The following is a 24,670-nucleotide window of genomic DNA, read 5'->3' as shown; positions in this document are numbered from 1 at the left end:
TTCATGAGTCTTGGACGCCGGGGGGGAGCCGGCCCTTCTCTTGGTGGATGCCCAAAAAACGTTTCATAGAGTGGAATGGGTCTTTCTTGAGGAAGTTCTGGGCAAGGTGGAATAGGGGTCTACGTTTTGGAGGGGCATAATGGTGGTTTACACTTCCCCCAGGGCATCTGTGGCAGTTAACAGCCATTACTCCCGGTGGTTCACCTTAGGTAGGGGTACGAGACAGGGCTGCCCCCTCTCGCCTGTTCTGTTTGCCCTTTCCCTGGAGCCCCTTGCGCAGAGAATAAGAGGTGACTCCCACGTGGAAGGACTTCCGGTGGGAGGGGTAGACTACTAAGTGGCGTTACACGCTGACGACATGCTTCTGCATACAAGGAACCCCCCCCCCTCCCCCTCCAACCTCGATACAAAGGGTAATCCATCCGATCGAACGGTATGGCGAGCTATTGGGCTTCAAGATTAACAGGGCCAAGTCTATCCCATTTCCTTTGAAGGGGGATGGGGATTTTAACAGATATGCCCCACTGGGACTAACAGTTAATTGGGACACACTGCAATACCTGGGGATCAATCTTACAAGGTAGATGGGAGACTTATTTGAGGCTAATTTCCCCACCCTCATTTCTGATATCTTGGCTCGGGCGCCTAAATGCCCTGAAGATGGTTTGCCTGCCAAAGTTCTTATATGCATTCCAGATGCTCCCAAGGACCCTTTTCCAGGATAAAGTGGGCAATGCTTAAGTTTTTGTGGCAGGGGAAGAAAGCAAGATTCAAGTATGAAGTCCTCACACTGCCGAAAGACAGGGGGTTGGGGGTACACTCCCAAACTTGAAACTGTATTACGAGGCAGTGCAATACCCCACCTTAGGATACAGAAAGAACTCCAGTGGGTTGGGCTTGATCATATTAATTGAGCTCCCGCCATTCTGGGAGAGTGGCTGTGGGTACCGAGCGGTAAGCTTCCGCGCAGAGTTAGGGACCACCCGATTTTGGGAGTAATTTGGGAGATCTGGCAGGAGAAAGTGGCTATGCAAGGAGTCACCACATGGCCATACCCCCTGAGCCACATCTGAGCACCAGGTGTCTGGGATGCGATCCCAAACCTAGAGAGATTCCAAGCATGTTTTGAGGTGGGTCTGGAGAGAGTGGGCCAACTATGGAAAGCGGGCGTCTTCATCACCTTTGCGGACTTGGAAGGGAAACTGGGCATAGGCGCTTCTCGTACCTTCGACTAAAGGGAGTTCTCATGAGTGAAAAATGGAAAGAGGATACAGAGAGACCTCACCCCCTTTGAAAAACTCCTAGACAAAAGAAGTGACTGTAAGGGATTGATCTCGGCTATGTACAGTGCATTGGTGATTGCAGGGATGGGGTCCACAGAGAACCGGAGGCGAATGTGGGAAAGATTTGGAGAGGGAAATAGACCCGTGGCTATGGACGAGACTGTGCAAAGGGGCTTCGGGGACCTCGATCTCTAGCAATTACAAACTACAGGCCATGACACTTCTCAATTTATTTTTTATTTGTAGAGCGCACTACAGCCCGCAGGCAACAAGGTGCTATAAGGACATTTTAAGAAGGCTTGCTTGCGGGTTACAATAAGTAGCCCAAGAAGGTATGCTTAAATACATTCACTTAGAAACATTAGATTGGTTCCAGATGATACACAATGAGCGTTACAGTTGATTACTCATACTCTTGTCTATGTAGCAGATGGCAAAACAGATATTGTATACATGGTGATACAATAGTAGTGCAGACCTAGTGTGAAGTGCTCTTTTAGACAAAGAGCGGGGTTTTTAAGGCCTTGCGGAAGGCTGTGCGTGAGTCGATTGATCTAATCTGAGCTGGGAGGTTGTTCCCGAAGGTTGCCGCCATAGTGAGGAAGCTGGTGCCTCCTGCACGCACCCTGCACGTGTGCGGGACAGTGATGCGGTTGGCATAGGCTGCCCTTGAAGGTCTGGCGACTGTTTGTTTGGTGATCCTTTGTGTCAGATAGGGAGGGGCCTGATCATGAAGACACTTATGTGCAAGGGCCAAAGTTTTGAAGACCACCCTTTCCTTGATGGGAAGCCAATGTACCTGCCTCCTGATCCTCGAGATGTGTTCCTTGCGCGAGGTGCCTGTAGCAGCCCTTAAGGAATTATTTTGGGCAATCTGGAGTTTGGCAAGGTTTTTTTTGGGAGGTTCCAATGGATAGGGCATTACAATAGTCCAGTCTGGAAGAGATGATGGCTCTGGCTATTGAGATGCAGTTTTGCCGTGATAGGAAGGGCCTGATGGCATTGCTGAGTTTGGAGTGATATGCTGCGGAGGAGACGATGGCATTGACCCGTCTGTCCATGGTGAGGCTGGGTTCGAGATACACATCCAGTGTTTTGATCGTTTGAGAGACTGAATATTATTCACGGTGAATGATTGGTACTTTTTATCACGTTTGCCCAATGTTGATGGGGAGCCGACAAGCAGGAGTTCGGTCTTATCACTATTTAGTCAGAGCCAATTCTCAGCCATCCATGATTGAATGGTGGCGTAGATGCTGTCGAGTGTGTCCAGGTCCGTAGTGTAATCACCTGACAGGGGGATGAGAACCTGTGTATCATCTGCATAGTTTGTATATGAGATGTCCAGAGAGTCAAGTATCCTGAAAAAAGGTCTCGTAAAGAGGTTGTATAGTGTGGGGGCTATGCAGGAGCCCTGTGGGACTCCACATTTGATGGGGCTGAGTGTAGCGTTAGCGGAGTCTGAGAAGACCTTCATTACCCTCTCTTGAAGGAATGAGGAGATCCAGTCACAAGCTTTGGATGAGAAGTGGGCTGAGGCGGTGAGATGGTGGCATAGCGTTTTATGCTCAACCAAATCGAAGGCCGCCGAGAGGTCTAGAAGCAGGAGGAGAGCTGGTTTGCCTGCGTCTCTTAGGTCATCCATTTGATTTTTTAGGTCAAGTAGTGCCGTCTCGGTACCATGTCGAGGGCGGAAGCCAGACTGGCGTAACCCAAGGATGTGGTTGTCTTCAATACATTTTTGAACCTGCAGCTATGCTGCTTTGTCCAGAATCTTCAACAGAAGGGGGACGGTTGTGATGGGACGAGAGACTTTTTTTTTTAGGAGAGGTTTGACCCAAGCTTCTTTTAGGGGCGTCGGTACATGCGACGATTGAAATGATGAATTGATGAAGGCCGTAATGATGGGAGCCAAGGCAGGTGCGCAGTCTCTGATAATGTGGGAAGGGCAAGTATCTCCCTTGCAGTTGGATGGCTTAATGGATTTTATGAGTGCAATGACCTCAGATTCAGTCATGTTAGAGAATTCAAATTTTGGTATTTGACTGGGAGCGTCTGGCGGTGGAGCTGGAGGTGCCGCTCCGTGATCTAGAAGGGCCGATAGTGCTTTTTGGTGGGCTAAGATTTTAGAGTGCAAGGTATCTAGTTTGTGTAGCATGGCTGCTTGAATTTGGTTGCACCAGGTCTCATCCTTGGTAATGGTGGATCGGAGGGTGACTCCAGTTCCCTGAATATGGCGAAGATTTCCTTAGTACCTGATTTAGCGCTGCTAATACTGGTGTTGTAGGAGTCTGCCTTAGCCTGTGTGGTGGCTATTTTATAGTCTCTGGATATGGACTTGAAGGCCATTTTGTTGGACTCGTTGGGGTGCTTTTTCCATGTGGCCAGTAGAGCTCTCTTTTTAGCGCAAAGATCAGCAAGTTCTTGTGAGAACCAGGCATTGGAATGGTTAGTTCTTTTTGCTTTTTTTGCGGTGAGAGTCGCAATGGCATATAACGCTGTGGTTATCACTTGGCTGAATGTGTTAGCTAGGAGGGTGGGATCATTGGGGAATGGAGGTTGCAATGCTGGGATGAGCAAATGCAGGAGGAGAGTGTCCTTAGTTTTTTGGAGCTCCTGGAGAGCCCTGCAGGAAGAAGGGTGGAGGGTATAGCAGGTCCCGGTGAGGGGTCGATGTGAAAGTTGATGCAGAAATGGTCAGACCAGGGGATGGGAGATAGGGCGTGGAAAAGAATGGGGTAGTGAAGTTGTGTCATCCAATCTAAGGTGCGTCCTTTGATGCGTGTAGGCTTGGTGATAGCTTGGTCAAATCCTAGTGTAACTAGCGCCTTTTGTAGGGATTGGGCATTGTGGTCCTTGGTGTCGTTGAGTCCTAGGTTCATGTCACCCAGCAGTACTACTTTGGATGTTTTTTTCAGATTGTCTGAGATCGAGTGGATGAGGGCTTCCTGGAAGTCATTTGAGGGTCCTAGGAGGCGATACACTAGATGGAATGCAATGGTAGTATTGTGGGAGATTTTGAGTTTGATTGGTAGGTAGTCTGAGTTGAGGCCTATTTCTGCCTGGGTTCTTCTAATGTCAAGAGTCTCTTTGGCTATAATGGCCACACCAATCAATAGATGGCAATATGACCCAATCAGGCTCTCGAAGATGTTTCAGTCGGCAAGTCCTATGTGTTGGCGCCTGTGTGGGGAAAGGGCTGACTATTGGCCTGACTAGTCATGAAGTGGAAAGGCACCAAGACTCCAGGGAAGAAAGAGTGGATTAATGTTGCTTTGAATATATGCATAATGGAAAGGATAACTGCTGCGCGTCATGGGAAGGCAGCGCCACATGAGCGGATGTGGGGTGAATTTATGGCAAGATACTTTGACAACTAAGGAAAGGGAGGTTATGTTGAAAAGGTTGATATACAAATCACAGATAAGAGATATGTACTTGGAGGGAATGATCGGTCTCACCCCCTGAAGAGACTACCCCTTCTGGACAATATTGCAGGAGGTGGAATACCTTTCACGAGGCGGCCAAAGACGTTAGCTAAAAATAGTTGTTAAGACTCTCTACCAGACCACAACTGAAAGTTAATAAGTTTATATTGTGCCAAAGAAGACAAAGACAAGGGGAAAGCGGGGGTGTGAAGGGGGTAGGGTGAAAAGTAGTCAAATATAAGGGAGTGAATTGGGGCGGGGGTGAGCAAGGCATGTTTTTGACTCTTCAAATAATGCAACACCGTTGTTGATGTTTTCGTTGTACAAAACTCAATAAAAACAAAGTTACAAAAAAAAATTAAAAAGTGCCACTCAACGAAAGTAGTACCTAAAATGTTACTCATGGGACCACCGCCATTCCACTCCCTTTGGAGTTTCAGACGCAAGCGTGGGCACTTGCCATGCTCCCTACTCAGAGCTACCCTTTTGACCATGTGTAGGTGGTTTATGAAAAGCTCTGTCCACCTCTCATCCAGCGACCTTAATGACCTGGGGGAACCAATATTTCCGCAAGGGGGGTGTCTTGGGATACACCACTGCTCTAGAGGGATAATTCAGAGGACAAATCCAATAGTTCAGTATCTACGTAAAACTCAATTGCTGTGCTAGGAATCAGACTAAATATTCTCTCGGCTCAAAACAATACCACAATGCAAAGCACTTGTAGCAAATAGAGAATGCATTACAATATCTGCAGTTCTGGTACATTGTGATAAGTAAATTTTCTATCTAGGGCGTTGTTTTCTTTGCAAAACCAATCAAAAATGTCAGCGCACTTACACGGATTAACATCTCTGTATCTGTTGCGATTCTTGTTTTCTGGATACCTTGCAATTTTATTAGGTAAGACAGGTGAATTATATCGAATCTCCTTAAAAAAAGAAAGAAAATGCAATAATTAATGACAAATTAATAAAGTAGGCACATAAAAAAACAGTATGTGTTAACTAAAACAAACTAGTGGTTGCAACAAAGAATAAAGCAATCTTCTCCTGCATACTCTGTGCAGCAGCAAATCATTTGGAAACATCATGCCAAAGGCAATACTACTGAAGGAACACTAGCTGGGTGACTTCCTAGGTAGCACAACCACCCGACTCAACCTTATAGCGCCAATACCTCCCAACACAACAAAGCAGGCGCATCTTAGCACTGAAAGCCAGGGACATGCACACATGAGCACAGAGTAAGGTAAACTGTTGGGAATACTAGGAGTTATTTAAAACATGCTGGGCTATTAACATTCTGGTAATTGTGGAACAACTGCAGACAGGGTAAGGGTCTGATGGGTGGGACATTTAATCAGTGAAGCAATCCCAACTATGTTCCTAGTAGTACGACAGATAGCAGTCCCAAACAGGTCTGCTATCTGCAAGAAAACTTGCAATCGCATTGCATCTCTTCAAATGCTTTAATTCTATTGCAATTACTGAAATCAAGCAGCGACTATTCAAATGTAAAATCTCTTGACGCAATGTCCAACACTGTATAATATGCGGACAACAATGTTTGGGAGTTTCGTAACCAAGATGGGCTGGTGTCCCGACACTTTTGAGCACTTTTATCCAGCTGTAACGAAGTTCCACTTTCAATTGCTGTTCTTAAATTTGAATACCAAATTGAATTTTTAGAAAGTGGTAATGGTGTTAATCATGCTAAATATTCCATACATCTGTGTATTTAATACATGTTTTAAAATGTAATACTATAAATGCTTAATCATTCTATTATGCTTCTAAAGTATTTAAGTGCAATTCTATGCCAAACATTGGATTATTTTGTGTAATTGATTGGAGAGGTGTACAATTGGACTCTTGTGTATGGTTTACTTAGATGAACCAATTTCACAATTTAAAAAAAGGCTTAAATTCTTTTGGAAATGACCAAAAAAGTTGCTTGTGGGCTCGGTGCAACATTTTTAAAACGCCAAGTAAACCTACTTCTTCCTCCCTTGACATTTTGTCCAGAACCCCTTTCCAGCCTACTAATAGGAAGTTGTGCCCAAATAGAAGACAAGTCGAGCGTGAGCAGCATCAATTTAAGAGACAAAGACATGGCAACTGCCCAACAATGCTTGCACTTGGACACTGCCCCTCAATACCACCTGTCTTAACTTAACAGCAAAGAATAGGATTCATTACTGTGGTGATGGAAGAAGGGCCACATGGAGGAAAGCAAACTATGGCCTAAAAGCTCAAGTGTCACAAAAGTGAGCATCTTGTACTTGCCTTTTCTTCACAATAACAGGAAATTACAATACAACATACAAAATAAGTGCGTCATCAGTAAAACCAAGTCACATGGAGCAGAGGCCCGCCTCAATCTGGGCTAGGCAGTCGATCAGGGCAACACCAGAGCCAGACCTAGCCCAAAGCCTATGTGGGTGGAGTTGAAGGGGACCCTTGTTCCCTGCACCCTGGTATGCATGAAACAGGGCTTGTACATTGGTGCCTCAGTCTTGCACGCAAAGCCCAACAGCCTCTGTCCTGAAAAGGACCCTCTCTCGCTCAAATCTTTCTGCTGATTTACAGCAGGCAGCAACATCCAGCTAGGAACGATGCTTTACTCAAGAGTCCTGCCTTGTCCCGTGCTAAAAATGTTATCCCAGCCAAAACAACCAGACTTATTTTGTGAAAACTTCTTTCTTTTCTTGTGAACATTATCCCACACTATTTGATTGGCAATCATTTTTTTAGTATAGGTCCTTTGTATTTGACTAGAGTTCACTTGGACGGTATTATTTGATGGTCATTGCTTGCTCCCATCTTAGATTTAGATTAGGCGTTTATCTCACCCATTTTCACAGTTTAATAAACATCCGTGACCTGTGATCACTTGTGTCCGTCTTACTTTGATACCATGCCTTCCTTACACCACCCACCAATACATAGAAGACCCTCATTTATAGTAAAAAACCCAAACATCCATTGTCTCAGCAATTACCCTGCCATCATCCAGTCCTGGATGTAGACGGGCCACCTCAAACTTATTCCCTCTAAATTTCGTCCTCATCGGCCCCCCGGTAAACAACTGTTCAAAGATTTACTGGTAGAAGGATTTGATGCACAACTCTCAGATTAAGCAAAGCCCTTAAGCTTAAACAACAACAGACTGTCCTTCCAGGAACACAGCCAAGAAGGCACAAACAGAGTAGTTCCAAATCTCTGACCTTAGCAAAATCAAACCGTTCATCCCACTGCAGACTTCCAAACTGTGATGTGGTCTTTTACATCGAGGGGGGAAATGCCCTCCTGATGGGGCCCCCAGCTGCTCACTTGGGTCACCTAAAGCAGCTGCTAAGGATTTCAATCAGGCGACACACACCTTGGCATCGGCCTAGTATGCAGCGCACAACGGCAATACTTCTCTTTTCATATTGATTCAATATTGAGAAGGTACACCACTCATATCGCACTCCCTTTTCAAATACCCTGGGTCACAATGGACCATGAACCATGCTGGTTGGTAAATCATACACTTAATATGGGGCAGCAATCACAATTGGGGTGATAATTACAATGAGAAGGTGAGCAATGCCCTGGGTTTACCCTTCTAGTGAAACATATACACAGCACAGCAGAATAGGAGCACTTTTTGATTTATGAAAGATCGCACCCAAGTTAGAAATTCCCCCTGCGATGTTCCGTCAACCCACAAATAAACAATTCTGAGTGGATAGACAGAAGCAGCAAGTAATCGGGAATAATATGCAAGAATCGGAATCCAAATCTGAACTTCCCTCCCCAAATCATAGAGAAAAACGGATTTCAAACCCCTTGCAATGTTCTGAAATGGCACTCGTAAATGGACAAATAAATAATGAATGCGTGTTAAAAACCTTGAAGCGGCACCTCCAGCTCCACACTAAAGCAACAATGCAAAGATGCTAGCAATCACAAAGAAGGAGTTACCAAAAGCATACAGTTCGAAAATGAGTGGAAGATTTAAAACAGTTGCATTTTTTTCCATTCCCGCCTAAAATTAAACAAACGGTTTTTAATAAAAACGGGTAAAATACACCGATTTGGAGTGCGGTTGTTTGGTTGGGTAATAGGTAAATTGAAGGAGTTATGCAAGATCCAGAAAGGTGCATTTTGAGTAAAATTAAGGCGCGAAAATAGGATCGGAAATCAGTTGTGACAAGAACAGTTTTTGTTTACACTAGAGGATTCAGGCTAGGCCACCAAAGAGGGGCACAGTAAGCTCCAGGGTTGAATCGCGAGTTCAACCCGCTCACCCCAGCCCCCAACCTTGCCGGAACCAGTCTGATCACTCGAAATAGGACTAATGTGTTAGGATTACCCAAGGCAAAATTACTAAAGAGATTGCGCTAGCACTAGAAATCAAGGGCAACGTTGCAAGAATGATTCTGACAGTTTGAACAAGTGATCAGGAGAAGGATAGGGTGTGTGTGTGTGTATTAGGGTTGTAACGGTACACCGGTATACCGGTATAAATACCGTGAAACATTTCATTTACAACTAATAACCGTTATCTGATCTACACCGGTTTACCGTGGGGCCTGCTGTGAAGCCTTCCCCTGATTTTGCAGTTGTGTTCACAATTGGCTGCGCACAGAGTAAAGTCTTTAACACGTTCAGTGGGATTTATGGCACCCAAGCTGGGAGGCTGTGTGCCTGGGCAGCTTCAGTAGCATGACTTGCGCTGAAGACGGAGGTGGTGGCAAGCAGTGGCTCCGCATTGAAATTCACACAAACAGCCAATGTTGCTGCTGTTTAACACTTGGCCAACTGTCCGAGATAACAGCTGCAGGTCCGGACCACCAGCCAGCAACATGGGAGGCTCACTGAGCAGAGCATGCATGCAATGGGCAGTTTGAAAAGTGCCCGAGGTCTCCTAACAACGTGCGGCATGTAAAATACTGAAGGAAAAAATGCTCAATTGGAAAACGAGCAGGGGAGTGCTCTGATCTTTGTAGCACGCTCTGTTTGCCTATCTGGCCCCTGGGCAGGGCGTGTGCAATTTAGATGGTAATGGATAAACATCCCTGCTGCCTGCACCGTGACCCCGGCACTGACACTTGCAGGAGCTGCTAAATCGTTCTGGGCTGGCGCCGAAGGGGTGAAGTGAAGAAGCAACAATAAGCCATGGGGGAAGTGATCTCCTATTTCAATCATAGAGTTAACTTCCCCATGGCTTTATTGCTGGCTTCTTATCTTCACTTCACCGGCGCCAAGCCCTGCTGCTAAGTTTCCTTTCATGGCTGCGCAGCTCCACGAACAGAGAAGGGAAGGGCAACGCTGCAGAATAACCCAGTAAGATTGATTTAAATACACCATGCATGAATATGTGGTTTATTTTCCAATCCTTTCTGTATTTCCCATTTTAAGCATTGCTCACTTATCAGGTTTTTTGCACATCACGTGTTCCGCTCATGAGAAAAGGGTGCATGCTGGCGCACCCTTATTAACACTTTACCACACTATGTCCAGTCACCATTTAACCCCATGACACCTTGTGCATGCAGTTTATAAACAATTCCAGGGGCAATAGGTACAGGTAAATGAAGCGCCACATCATGGTTGAACCAGCCTAGTTGTAGGTAGCACCGACCATCACTACCCAGAATTTCCAAAGAAACGAAAATACCTCCATCGCAACCGATTCTAGGGGCTTCAATTGAAAGAAAAGCATCTTTATTCAGACTGCCTTTTTGACACAAAGGGAAGAAACTGCCCCATTCCAGGAGCAACGTAAAGCAGCACCCTGTACTTGCAACCATTCCCCAATGCCCTCTTGTTGTAGGTTTCCAACTTTCCAGACTGGTAGGGCAATGAAAGCTAGGCTTTCTAGCACTATGCACTCGAAAGATCACCCCACCTCGCCAGGCTGGGAGGGAGAAAAATGGACTGCAGCAGTACGACTGGTGCTAGTAGCCACAGACTATTTATTCACAACACAGGCTGGGGATAACACTAGCAGCTCGCATGACAAATGGCACAAACCAAAGCGCACGCTGAAACCGGACGCAAAAAGAGCTTGGACAAAAATCTAAACACAAAGACGAAAGCCTTGTGTGCTTCTAGTCCACTTTCAGTAGCCCACAAACGCTTTGACCCCCATTGAAGGGTTCGTTTTTCCAGCAGCCCCCATTCACCAGTGAAAGTTGCCTGAAGAAAGTGGGCTGGGATTCCTGCAGGACGGTTCTGAAGTACAACAGCATCCCCGAGCAGGCAGGTCCGAAGGCTCAGGACCCGAGACGGACTATATTTTAAACTTGACAACTAAAAGGTGGAAGGAAAAGATACCCCGATCCTATTCCAAGTAAGTGTACAAAGTCCACTGAAAACATTTAATTAATATATGAATTTAACAAGGTGGTTGCTTATCGAAAATAAGGCGGCGTTGTTCATATTAAAAATCTCACTTATTTTATTATGACAATTTCATCTTGGTCGAAGTTTGCCTTATTTACAATAATACCTTGTATTTCACGTAGCACCTACACAGTAGACTGTGGCTTCGTAGCGCTGTAAATAACAGGCGTTACTATTATCCAGCACACTTAAAATATAGTAACTCTATCTTTTTCTTTCTTTCCGTTTTCATGCTGGTGTCAGGGGTAGATGGAATAGCCCCCAGGGCCTTCTTTACTAACTGGGTGCAAGTCTTAATTAAATTGAAATATGCATAATGCAAGAGGTGATAAGGAAAAGGTGTGCTTTAGCGGTTATGTTATTGTTACCAAATGTGGATCCATGAGATCCGGGTCCTTATCCTGCCTTCCCCACTTGAACGACATTGTGTGATCCTGTGCAAATGGCTTGGCCTCTCGGTTGTTCGACCATGTAAGGCTTTCGTGTTAAGAGTGCTGGGAGAAACCGAGAATGATCGCTGCAATGCGCAGAGCTGCGGTGCTGAAGGGGTTCCCCAAAGCAATACATTACAGCTCTACAGAGGAGCGCTGGGCTTTTTTGGGCCAGATTATAATATTGGACATTTAGTCACACGCCACAAACTAGTAATTTGGTGCTAAAACACGTGTTTTGTTTCACTTCGGCTAACCTAACTCAAGGGTCCTCATTTCAACGACCAATGAAGAACAAAAAGGCAGATTCTGCACTGATAGGATTCGAAACTCTTGGGACCATGTTACAATTGCGCCTCTCCAGTGGGCACGCAATTCACTGAGCTATCTTTCCAGGAAAATGTATTCTAGAGTGACAAAGCGTAGGGACGCGGGTCCCCGGGGGGTGGTTGGAAGAGAGAATCCCACTGCCCAGTGCCCACCCTCCTACAGCTGTTCTCCGGTGGTGTCTAACACTGAGCACAGACACACATTTACAGTACACAGTGCATAAATATTCTGTCGCTCACACAAACACACACAGATACACACGAACGGCTATGCCTGCATAACAATAAGAACAAGCTCTTTTTGTCTTCAAGTAATTAAACAGTTGAAATAAAAGATGTTTTAAAATACACACAAATGAGATGCATTGGCAAGCATACAATAGTTTTAGAAGCAACGTGAAAATGCTATGAAATAAAAAGCAAATGTGGGATGAAGGGAAACAACTAGGCAGAACCTGCAGGTTTAGTTGTTTATAATATTACAAGTACCTTCAGTGGCATCACTAGATTGCATTAACTCATGGTGTCACCCCTGGGGGGATGACACCAACCCTAGTGACGCCACTGGGTAGGGGTCAGGCTCCCTCAATTTGTTGGCTTTCTTGCTTGTATTCAGGGCAGGGGGATTACTGCTCCCGTAGTGAAAATCAAAATTTGGCACCAATGGATCTGGTTCTGCATGTTCACTACACTGACCCACTTCGAGATAATAGAGCGATTGCCAGGAAGAAAGCTCCAATTCAGAGTGCTATCACCAGTGTCTGAAATTGAATTACACGCCTCATTGCCAAACGCCAGAACTTAACCTCGCAAAGAGAGTACTTTTGTTGCATTGGTGGTTCAGAGCCTGTTGATAAGAAGAGTACAGGTCTGTGAGAGCGGGGTACTGAACAGTTTACACATGCGTAAATAAATGAAGGCAGCCTTAGCAAAAGATGTGGAGTAGCGTTTATCTGATAACTTTATTTTTGCAACTTTAAGCGTGGTGGATTCAGACCATTAGGGTGTCAGTCAGAACCGTATGGGAGAATGTAGTACGAAAAAAGCTGCTTGTAATTTACTGACACACCCTTGAGAGCATGTCAAAACTGTGGCTCCCAAAAAACATTTAAAGACGGGTCGGTTAAGTCATATCAGCTCCCTTAGCAATGACTGAACAAGACAGGTACTGTAATCCCATTGAGTGCTCTCACTGCACAGCATTGTGAAAAAATATGCCATTTATTATATGTTAACCTTTGTATAAGGAGCACAGCAAATCACTGAACAGGGCACACACAACGAAAGTGCATCAGTAATGGGTACTAGTGCACGCTGCATTGTTCTGCAGAGCCTCGTCCTCCTGTACTAGGTATATAAACTTCTGCAAAGGTTGTATTTTATATGACAGTTAAACTGGACTACCAAACTACATTTGGATGACTTTTTCTAGCAATATAAAATTTAAGTAAATGTTTAAGCATGTGTGTGCTATACTGCGATAACCACGGTATACCGTATTTTCATTGGAAGGTTATCATACCGTCAAAAAATCAATACCGTGACACCCCTAGTGTGTATGTGTGTATGTGTACATATATATATATAGTCTTGACAGGGAGTCTATTTATAATGCCTAGTAACATCAAAGTATATGAGTGGGGCTGGCTTAACTAAACACGCCTCTAACAACGGGATTGGACAAGGGTGATAGTCTCCGCCTCCCTCTCAGCTGGTTGGATTTTAGGAAAGTTATGTCAGATTTAGGAGGCAGGTTTTACAATGTCCAAAAACCTCCCACAGTTACTTTAACTAAAATCAGATTTTGCCACAAACCTACATTCATACAATTGCAATCTCTTAGGAAATTATATACATAGGTTACATATTTTGTGCAGCACATTGCAATCCAATCCTCCAGTCCGTCAGACCTTGTTTCGCCCAACTACCAGTTTTTTGCGCTTTTCAATGGGATTTATTATTACACAAAATTCTAGAACTTTATACATGGGTGTGGATTATCATAAGGGATGTATGTACAAAAATTTGCAACATGGATGCTTTTCTTGTAAACTGTCATATTTTGCCATTTCTGTCCCCAAGGTGTCAATGCATTCTACCAAGTCTTAAAAGAAAGCCCAAAAAAAAAACACTTTTACACTGTGAAAAATGCAACATTTTTACAAAGTCTTGCTGCAGAGATAAAAGTCTATTTATGAAATAGTCTTTGGAAACAAATGGCATTCCTTGTCATGTGATTTTTGTTTTCCTTCCTTCAACTGCTACCAACTGTCATTTCCTTCAAAGCGGGGGTTTCTCAGTTTAATTGAAGGTTTTATTGCCCCTTCACACTTCAAACGTCCTTGCCCTGGGAGTTCCATTGTAGGTGGGTTAGCCTAGCCTAGATTCTTTCCCACCCTGTAATTATCAGTGGGGTGTTAGTCTCTGCTGAGAGTTTATGGTGCGCCCCCCCTTCCTTAAGGGGAAGCTTTTAGCTCTGCCATCTGGAATAACTGCTTTTTTAGAGCTTGCAAATTCAGCCCATGTGTTTTAAAATCTTTATTTTCTTATTTTTAGAATTAAAACAAACCAATGAAATAAAATAACCCATGTGTGCATTATCACCAACAACACAACCCCTTTACATTGCTTAATAAGGCCAGCTTTCATTCAACAGTTTCCTTTTTAAATGGGCATTTTTCGCCTTTTGTTTTGCAAAAGCCCATTTTTACACGTGTTGAAAACTTCTAGCATTTCCTTTCAAATTCGATTTTGCATCTTCATCAGATTCCCAATCTGTCTTGCAGCTATAGTTATTTTCTTGAATGCAGGAGTTTTTTCTGAAGCACAGATACCTTGAAACTGACCTGGCTCAGATAGCTGGAGTCTCTTTTGAACTACTGAGCTTTGATACATTTGTAAAGAAATTAACGCGTTTTCCTGTGCGAGTAAAAGTGTAAATTCCTTGTTGATTTCTTTCAGAGTTGGTTTGACAGGGCCTGTCATTCAGAAATCAGAGGCACAATGAAATATCCCGGGCATGGCTGGGCGTTTTTAATCACAGTGGTTTACGAGATCAGATGGAATTAGCGTCAAAGCAGCCTTTTTTAAAGGGTGAAAAAGTTTTTTAGAAGGGGAATTTTGGGTTTTCAGCAAAGCAATGCTGCCTTTTCACGTTATTCCATTTATATGTTTTAGAACACACTGGCACGCTCCTTCAGTGTGTCCCCTTGTTCCATCCTGCCTGATGTGCGCTTGGCAGGACGGTGCAGCCATCTTTTTGTTGCTGCAAAAACGCAGTTTTGACGCCATGGTGCGCACAGGAGCTAACGCAGCCATTTGCTGTTTTCTTGCGCAACTGCAGCTTGGTGATGTGGGGAAATGCTGTCGAGTGGGTCAATATATCCCACACAGCCCACCACTCCATAGCACGCCCAACAACGGGTGTGCGTCTTAAATAAAATAAATGGCCAAAAGACGAGGGATGCCAGCACTTCATGCAAGAATAGGACCATAGAGTCGGGCTTCAATATCCTATTGGTGATGGATGAGGGAAAGTGGACAGAAATGGTGTAGTGAACGAGTGGTAGGAGGCAGACTGAGAAACTAAAGGACTGGAGTGTGGGGCATAGTAAAAGGAGACCAAGGCAGTTGCCTCCGATGCAGCCTGGAACCCCAAAATGAACGTCTAAAGCTACATTAGCCATAGCCAATGGGGAGAGCAGTAAATCAGCACTTGCAGGGAAGTCTCCCGATCTTACTGAAAAACATTATGCACTCCAAGCTCTTGCTCAATAATTTGTATGCATTACTTACTTTTATACTATATAGGGCTCCTGGTTACGACCCTGCTTTACCCAGGTCGGTCAACGTTAAGTGAAAAACAAATTAGCAGGGTCACAGAACCCAATTCATCCACTCCTATAATGGATTACCACAATGGTTGCTGATTATTAGACACATTTAATACATATCACATTAAATTTGTCTAATAATCAGCGACCATTGTGGCAATGTGGTAATCCATTATAGGAGTGGATGTACTGTGTTCTGTGACCCTGCTCATTTGTTTTTCACTTAATGCATTACTTACTTGGCATACATACATAACCTGTTTTAATTAACACAAAACACAGTCTTAAAAAGGAAACCAATAAGGAAATGTGTCCGCCCAAGACAATGCATGTCCGCAGTGGTCGAGATTATTTCTATTTGCACAATTGTTACCCATATCTGTAGTGGTTACCACCAATACTTTTGTAAAACTGGTTCCAATGTCCTGTAGCCCAATCACAGGCAGCTAAGTTTATACCTTATGAAAATGTTCACCAACCAGATAAGGCAGGGGTCTCACAGACTGGCTAGAAGTGGCCCTTGGATGCCATTTTACTCGCATACATAGTAAATTCACAAAACAGTCTCAAGATAACACCAGTTTAAACTATTTATGACGTTAGATATTTTAGACTGCATCTTGCATGGTCCCTCACCAATGACTAGAGTTGTAGTCCAAAACATCTGGGGAGCCAACTGTTCCATGTGAGTTATACATTGTTTTTAAAATCCCAAAAACAAATTTGTACCAATCAATACATATCTCGCAATGTTCTCTCTAGCTGACATCAGGTATTTCTTATTAATGCGTACAATCAGAGCTATAAACTCAATAATCCAGTGCATTTATCCTAATGGTAAAGAACAAGTTACTTACCAACTGGTAACGTTCTTTCGACTGGATGTTCCTCCAACGTATTCCACATCTTTGATTTGTAATGTCCACAGCTGTGTACTTCAGAAAACATTTTCGGCAGACGCCGTCCTGCGTCGGTTCGATGTCCCTCGAAGGCCTCCGTCGAGGGCGACGTCACCGGATGTTATAAATAGGACGCACAGCGCCTGTAGCCTCGGTTTATGTTTTTTCTTCCATAACGTGTGACATGCGCAAATCCAATGCCCGATTGACTGCACATGGCTTTGCGGAAACGTAAGCTGCAATAGCATAGGAAATTCTCCAGAGGGGCAGGCTGGGAGGGCGATGTGGAATACGTTGGAGGAACATCCAGTCGAAAGAACGTTACCAGTTGGTAAGTAACTCAAATGGATTGTGTCCTCCAACGTATTCCACATCTTTGACAGACTCCCAAAGCAGTACCAGAAAATGGAGGAGGGAAGAGAATTTAGAGTACCTAATCAGATGGCAGCATAAAGAACCGCCTTACCAAAGGCCATATTTATTTTTAAAAAACACACTTTATTAAGTTTGCAAACATATCCACCAGAACAGCTCTACTGTCACATCAATCATAAAGAGCCAAAAAAGGTCCCCATAACCTCATGTATTCCTCCTTTTTATCTTTATTTTCCAATGAAACCTTATACTGCGATAAAATATGCAACTCAGTCAACCACTCATCAACATTAGGCTTTATCCTCTTTTTCCAAATTCTGAGAATTATCTTAGTTGCTACCATCATGGCTCTATCTATCCAATAAGTATGTTTTCTAGCACGCACACATCTATCTTTATGTGATAATAAAATTACGTTTGCTGCGGATCTCTGTAAGGTTATTCCATAAATCAAATCAGTCCCGTCAATGACATCCTTCCAAAACGATTGTATCCTCGGGCACTCCTACAGCAAATGTAAAAGAGTGCCTCTTTCAATATCACAACACCAGCATAAATCATTAAATTGAAGCCCTAATTTAAACATCTTAACTGGTGTCCAATATAGCCTTCCAATGACTGTTGAATCAAACGTAAACCCATGTCTGCTACCAAGTTGAAATTCACCTTCAGAATGTCACTCCAATCTACATCAGTAATAACCCTACCAATATCATGTGACCAATAATCCTTCAATCTAGTCCATGCTAATTGAAAATTCTTGTCAATAGGCATAAATTGCATATAAGTTCGTACACAATATTCCTGACCGTCTAACAATTAGCTAATTTCTGGTTCCCCCCTCCCCCAACAGAACCACCAGCCATATCTATCCTCAAATTAATCATGGAAGCTAAAGCCAAGTATCTATTCAATTCCTTCTGATTCAAACCATATCTACACTGCAGTTCCTCAAATCCCAACAATTGGTTTCCATCCATCACATCTCTCAGCTTCAGAATTCCCTTATTAATCCAACTAATCCAACTCAGACATCTATTATTTACTTGTAAAACTTCATTATACCATAGAGAAGCATCTGGGCTGAAGTAGTCACCATTGGGATCAGTTTCAATCGTTTATTCGGCAGTTTACCCATACTATAAATATTCCCTAGATCATATGGTGCACATATACCCCTTTCCATACTCAGCCAAACCGGTTCCCTTTAATTTATTTCCCTAAAATAATATGCATTCTTTTTAAGTAAAAATGCTATATACTACTTCATTAAGTCGGGATATCGAAATCCTCCTTTTTCCACACTTTGCATCAGTATATATTTTGGAACACAAGGTTTTTTCCCCCCCAGCACCCCATAAAAAGGATTGAAAGATTTGATCAACTTTTATCAATTGTTTTTTAAATAATAAAAGGGACTGATTGAATAACATAAGAGCTTAGGCAAGAGAACCATTTTGATCGCATTCATTTTTGCCCATAAAGTTAATGTCAACCTCTCCCATCTCTTTATTAGTAACGAAATGTTCATGGTTACTTGGTCCAAATTATGCTATAACAATTTACTCAGAACTCCAGTAATATGTATTCCTAAATACGTGACCCCTCCTGGTGACCACTTGCAATTGCATGAGTGCAAAATGTTACTATCACACATTCTAGACAATGGAAAACTCTCAGTTTTATCCCAATTTACTTAATGTCCCGATAGGTCACATACTTCCATAAACATATCTTTAATTATGTCCCCACATGCCTCTGGATTCGACAACAAAAGCAGCTTATCATCCGCGCATATAACATTTTAACTTCTACCTTTCCAACCTTAATTCCCTTGATTAATTCACATTGTCTAATGTATGCCGCAAGAGGCATAAGCGCCAAGTCAAATAAAAAAAGGTGATAATGGGCAACCTTGTTGTGTGCTTTTCATCAATGTAAAGGAGTTCGAAATAACTCCATTTACCAATACCTGAGCCTTAACATCATGATGTATACACTCTACCATCCTCATAAAAACAGGCCCACATCCCATCTTTTTCAGAGTATATTCCATACATTTCCAATTAACCCAATCAAAGGCTTTTTCAGCATCGAAAAAACCAATAACCACAGTCCTAATATTATCATACCCAAACCGTCCTGGAATGAAACCTACCTGAGATTCATCAATCAGATCTTTCACACTTGACTTTAGTCTATTTGCCCACATTTTTGTAAAATAATTTGAATCCACATTTAGTCATGAAATAGGTCTGTAATTTCCACAATTATTATGGTCTTTAGTAGGTTTCGGAATCACTATAATCAATGCTTCTTTCATTGAATCGCACATTAGTCCAGGTGCAATAAATTCATTGTAAAGTTCACATAAAAACGGTACCAAATCCGTATCATATCTTTTATAACATTCTGAAACTATCCCATCTGGCCCAGGTGATTTCCCATCTTTCATTTGAGATATGGCAGTACATACCTCAGTAACCTCGATAGAGTCAACTAAGGCTTGTTTTTCAAGAGCTAATTTTGAAATTGAAATCTTTTCAAAAAAACACCTTTAAACTATTTGTGTCAGGATTAAGATCTTCCCTATACAGTGTCTCATAAAAGTTCCTAAAATAATGACAGATTTCTCCATTTCTGTGCAAAGTATCACCCTCTTCTGTTTGAATAGAAGAAACACATGTATCAGATATCATCCCTCTAAGCTTATTAGCTAATAACTTGCCATTTCTGTCCCCAAACTCCCAAAACCGCTGTTTTGAATAAAACACCCCTTTACTTGCCAAGTTCTGTACTTGATTCTTTAGCTCTGCCTCTAACTTTCAATTTTACCTTATTTCGACTCAGATCATCATAAACCTTTTGCATTTCTTTAACTTCCAAATTTCTAATCTCTTCTAGATTTTTCTTTTTCGCATGAGTCGTTCTACTCATCAGTTCCCCCTTAATACCGCCTTAAAACAAGCCCAGACTGATCCGATACCCGCTGAATCTTTATTATCCTCAAAATAAAGAGTAATAAACTCATCCAATCCCACCGTAACCAAATTATCTTTCAGTGTATTGACTTGCATTCTCAATCGTCTAGTTTTGTCAGTCACAGTTTTCAATATCATCTGCATATCCAATAGAGCATGGTGAGCGATACCCCTTTCCAGGATATTTGAGGACACTACTTGATCACTAAATGTATTACTAATAAAAAAATAATCAATTCTTGAGTGCAAATCATGTACAGGTGAATAAAATGAATAATTTCTTTCAATATGATTAAGCTCTCTCCATATATCTATTAGTCCATATTTAAATACAAAAGTCCTTAAATCTTCACTATTCTTTTCACTGTAGTATCTGCATTCAGATTTCCCATCAACCTTACTATCCATCACTATATTAAAATCACCTCCCAGAATTATTAACTCACCTTCCATACCATCTAACAAGGAGCCCAATTGACTGAACGACGTATTTGGAGAGCAAGGCGCATAAACAGTACTAACAATCAATTTCCTACCATCATAGAATATGTGAAGCAATACAATTCTACCCTCTTCATCTACAACTGACTTCTCAATCTTAATCGGTAGACGCCTCTTAAACAAAATACTTACTCCTCTAGACCTTGAATCAAAACTATTTGAAATTATCTGAGAATACTTCGAGCTTGACAAATATTTTTCACTCTGTTCATTTAAATGAGTTTCCTGAAGGAAAATCACATCAGCCTTACTCCTCCACAACCTTGCCAAAACCTTACGCCTTTTCACAGCATTACCAATCCCTTTAACATTCCAAGAGATGAAGGTCAATGGGGCCATACCGCTATATTCTGTTAAATAGGTAGGGTCCAAAAAAAACAAAATCCGACAAATAAGGGAGGGGTCCACGCAACAACAAAAGACACATATAAAGACAACCAACGAGCAGGTAACCCCCCTGGTTACATATTCCTAGGGAAGCATAGAGAGAATAATATCGGGGGTGGAGTGGCCATAATTTGCAAAAAACAGTTGGGATTTTACGAGGTTAAAATAGAGTGCACTGGATGTGATGTGATATCCACGTGAAACTGACCTCAAACCCTAACTATAGTTTGAATTTGGTTTTACTTTACCACCCGCCAGGAGAAGTATGTGATTTCAATGATGACTTAGTCCAGCTGATTGCACCGATGTTGACTACGAATTCAGGGCTGGTCATATTGGATGACTTCAACTTATGGAAAAATGACAAAGCAGACAAGAAAGCACTGCTTCTGGAAAAAATGATGAGTACTCATCATATTACCCATCATAATACTGAACCAACGCATAATAAAGGACACATTCTTGATTGGGTCGGAGGGGGAAACGTCCAGTTTGGGCCTATCTTTACTTCTCCATGTATCTGGTCAGATCATTGTTTCCTGACATGTGGCCTTGGATTACCAGTTAAATCCGTAAGAGTGCACGCCTAAGCACACACGGTTAAATCACGGAATTTTAAGAATATCACGTCTGATATTTTAACAACTAGAATGGAATTACTCTTAGGTACAAAAGACGATTTAGACGATCCTGAGAGACTCATAAAAGTTTATAATGATGTCGTCATGTTAGAAATGCTAGATAAACATGCACCCATGAAGGATAAAAGTGTTAAATATCTGCCCAATCGTCATAAGTGGTTTTCGCCCACACTAGCTGAACTTAAAATCGCTAAAAGGCAAGCTGAACACTCTTGGCATAAAAACAAAACGAATGATAATTGGATGTCTTGGAAACACATTGAAAAACGTTATAGAGTGATGACTACAGAATCCAAGAAATCCTTCTATGACGCTCAAATAAACCAAGCTGGAGATAAAACAAAAGAACTCTTCCGCCTTTTCAGGTTATGGGAAAAACCTACTGTTTGTAATCCCTCGATTAAACCCACTATAGATGACTGTAGCAGAGTCCAGAGGGCTTTTGCAGACAAACTGCTGAAGGCACAAAAGAAAATTGAGCAGGAAATACTAATTTGCCCTCTGCCAAATCCCCTGTTTACACTTAAAATACCTAAAACAGGTAACTTTATTAGTACCCCAGGTAATTTTTATTCTGCAGAACCAAACTTAGCTGAAACATTGTTGCTATTGAAAGATATGCATCCCACAAATTGTCCTGGGGAAATTTTCCCCTCAAAATATATACTCGAGCATCAAGAACTGTTTGCCCCATTTCTATGCCGGTTCATAACGTCCTCTTTTCGTACAGGTTCTATTCCTCACTCTATTAAAAATGTGGCTGTTACCCCCCTGATAAAAAAACCAGGTCTGGATCCATCAGATGCAACTAATTTAAGACCAATCACAAATACGTTATTTTTCCTTAAACTTATAGATAAGGCAGCGACCACACAGCTACAAGCCTATGTATTAAACTCCGGCATATTACATGTGAAGCAATCGGGTTTTCAAAGTTTCCATGGAACGCAGACAGCTTTATTGGAGCTTCAGACATGCAGGTTGGGTAATTGGAACATAGCAAGTCGGGGTTGCTGATGTTATTAGATCTATCGGCAGCCTTCGACTTGCTGGACCACAAGATCTTGCTCAACAGAATGGCGTCGGGAGGTGGACTTTCCAAAAATGCCATTTCTTGGCTCAGATATTTTTTGGAGGGTCTCCAGTCTCGTGTCCATTGGGGTGACTGTGCTTCTGAGCCACAGACTATCACATGTGGAGTCCCGCAGGGAGCATGTCTCTCTCCCCTGCTGTTCAATATTTACATTCTTCCCTTATGTATCGAGTTAGAATCGTTGGGGATCTTTTTCTGTAACTATGCAGATGATTTCCAACTAGTCTTGAACATAACTAGGAACTATGAGGCTGACCAACAAACAGTAGCCAAAGCATATGAAGTCACAAAGCAATGGATGTCAACTAATTGGCTCTGTTTGAATGCTGCGAAAACAGAGCTGATGCTCTTCGGCTCCCAGCATGCCCAACTCAAACTAAGCCCAGACTATAATTGTTTTATGATAGAAGGTGCTAAAATCAAAACCGTAAAGAAAGTTAAGACTTTGGGTACCTATATGGAGGAAAGTTTGGATAGTGAGGCACATGTTACTGCCATCACTACCAACACGAACTACCACCTAAAGGTTTTGAGACAAGTAGCCCCGTTGATTTCGGTAGAGGGGGAGCTAATAAAGCTGACATCCAACAGTTGCAGAAGATACAAAATGCAGCTGTTAGAATAGTTTTCCAGATGAAAAGCTCGGAACCCACCAGTACAGCCAGAAGAAAACTTCACTGGCTTCCAGTGGCAACTCGTATCCAATTTAAAATACTTACCACATGTCATAAGTGTATTTTTGGAAACACTCCAGCTTATTAGAAGGAAAAGATAAATGTCTATCAACCAAAAAGAAGCTTACGTTCCTCGATTGAGTCTCTGTTAGCTTTGCCCCAGATAAAAAGGTCTTGTGGTTTAGGTAGGGCCTTTTGTGTCCGAGGCGCGCAAGCCTGGAATTCTCTTCCGACACAGATGCGCCTGACAGAAAACCACCTTGTTTTTCGTAAACAGTTGAAGACTATATTGTTTGAATAGAATAACTCCAGCTCTGTCTGCAACTACTTCCGTCTTTCGGCGCCTGGATGCCTGCGGGCTTTGGCGCCTTATAAGTGTAATTAACATAACAACATCAAACATAAAACTTGAGCCTTGTATAACATTTCCAGTCTGATAAACATCAAACATATGAGCATTAATATATACCTTAAATACAGTATTCTGAACTATATCCACCAGAAACCCTATGCCCTATACTCTAACCAACATAAATTACATAACCAATATATTCCCTATACATCCAATAACTATGTGAGCCCCCCTCATTATTATAAACCCCACAAATTGTCAATTCCAATCTTCCACATCACTCATAGTAATATCATATATACTTACTACATTGTCATCATGACTAATGTATCCATCAAACCCATTCACTACATTCAACATTGACTGCCCTTATAATGACCCTTAACTATAAAAGAAGCTCCATACTCCTCTTCCATCTACCCAGAAGCCATATACTATCCCACCAACATCACATTCAAGGTTCCACTGAAGTTTATATCCTCTTCTACATATAACAAACTAGTTCACTGAAACACCATACATTAAGTCTTCTCATACATCCCGCAATAAATACTCCTGGAAGTATCTTAGATTCAACTCCAAAGACAACCCCAGACAAGCACTTAATAAAACAACAATTTACATATACTATTGCGATGGCCAACCAGTAAGATAATTGCTAAACAACCTAATACAGTACCTGAAATACCCAAATCCAAAATAGACCCCATGAAGTAAAAAAATAAATTAAAAAAAAATTTAAAAAAAGAACAAACTTGCTCTACACTAGCCTTCCCGACACCTCCCCCCATGCAACATGTACAATTCTGCCCACCTATATATTCTGATAGTATTAATCTACCCTTGCATCAATCAGTTTTTCTTCTGTTTTACATCTCCAAATCAAAACAGTGCCCCATCAAGTTTTCAAACTCATGCAAACATACGGACTAATATTACCCAGTTCACCTAGACTATCAATGTCAGTGTATGCCGTTACAATTGAATGCATTATTTACATCATAAAATTCAATAAACCCAGTTGAGAATCCAGTATATGGCCTATAGGACTCAATCCCAAACTCA

General features: G+C 42.2%; 1 protein-coding gene across 1 annotated transcript in view; it reads right to left on the bottom strand.

Moving 5' to 3' along the window:
• The window catches only part of PTPN2 (protein tyrosine phosphatase non-receptor type 2), a 1,450,306-nt gene that overhangs the window by 1,281,211 nt on the left and 144,425 nt on the right, over positions 1-24,670 (bottom strand). The window contains exon 2 of the mRNA XM_069620828.1: positions 5,552-5,642. Within this exon, the coding sequence (XP_069476929.1) occupies positions 5,552-5,642 (91 nt within the window). The remainder of the gene's footprint in view (positions 1-5,551; positions 5,643-24,670) is intronic.

Source organism: Ambystoma mexicanum, chromosome 5q (assembly GCF_040938575.1).
Source record: "Ambystoma mexicanum isolate Mex_15411 chromosome 5q, UKY_AmexF1_1, whole genome shotgun sequence".
Lineage (NCBI taxonomy): Eukaryota > Metazoa > Chordata > Amphibia > Caudata > Ambystomatidae > Ambystoma > Ambystoma mexicanum.
Note: the sequence above shows the minus strand (reverse complement) of the source record. Positions and strands in the feature narration are given on the sequence as shown.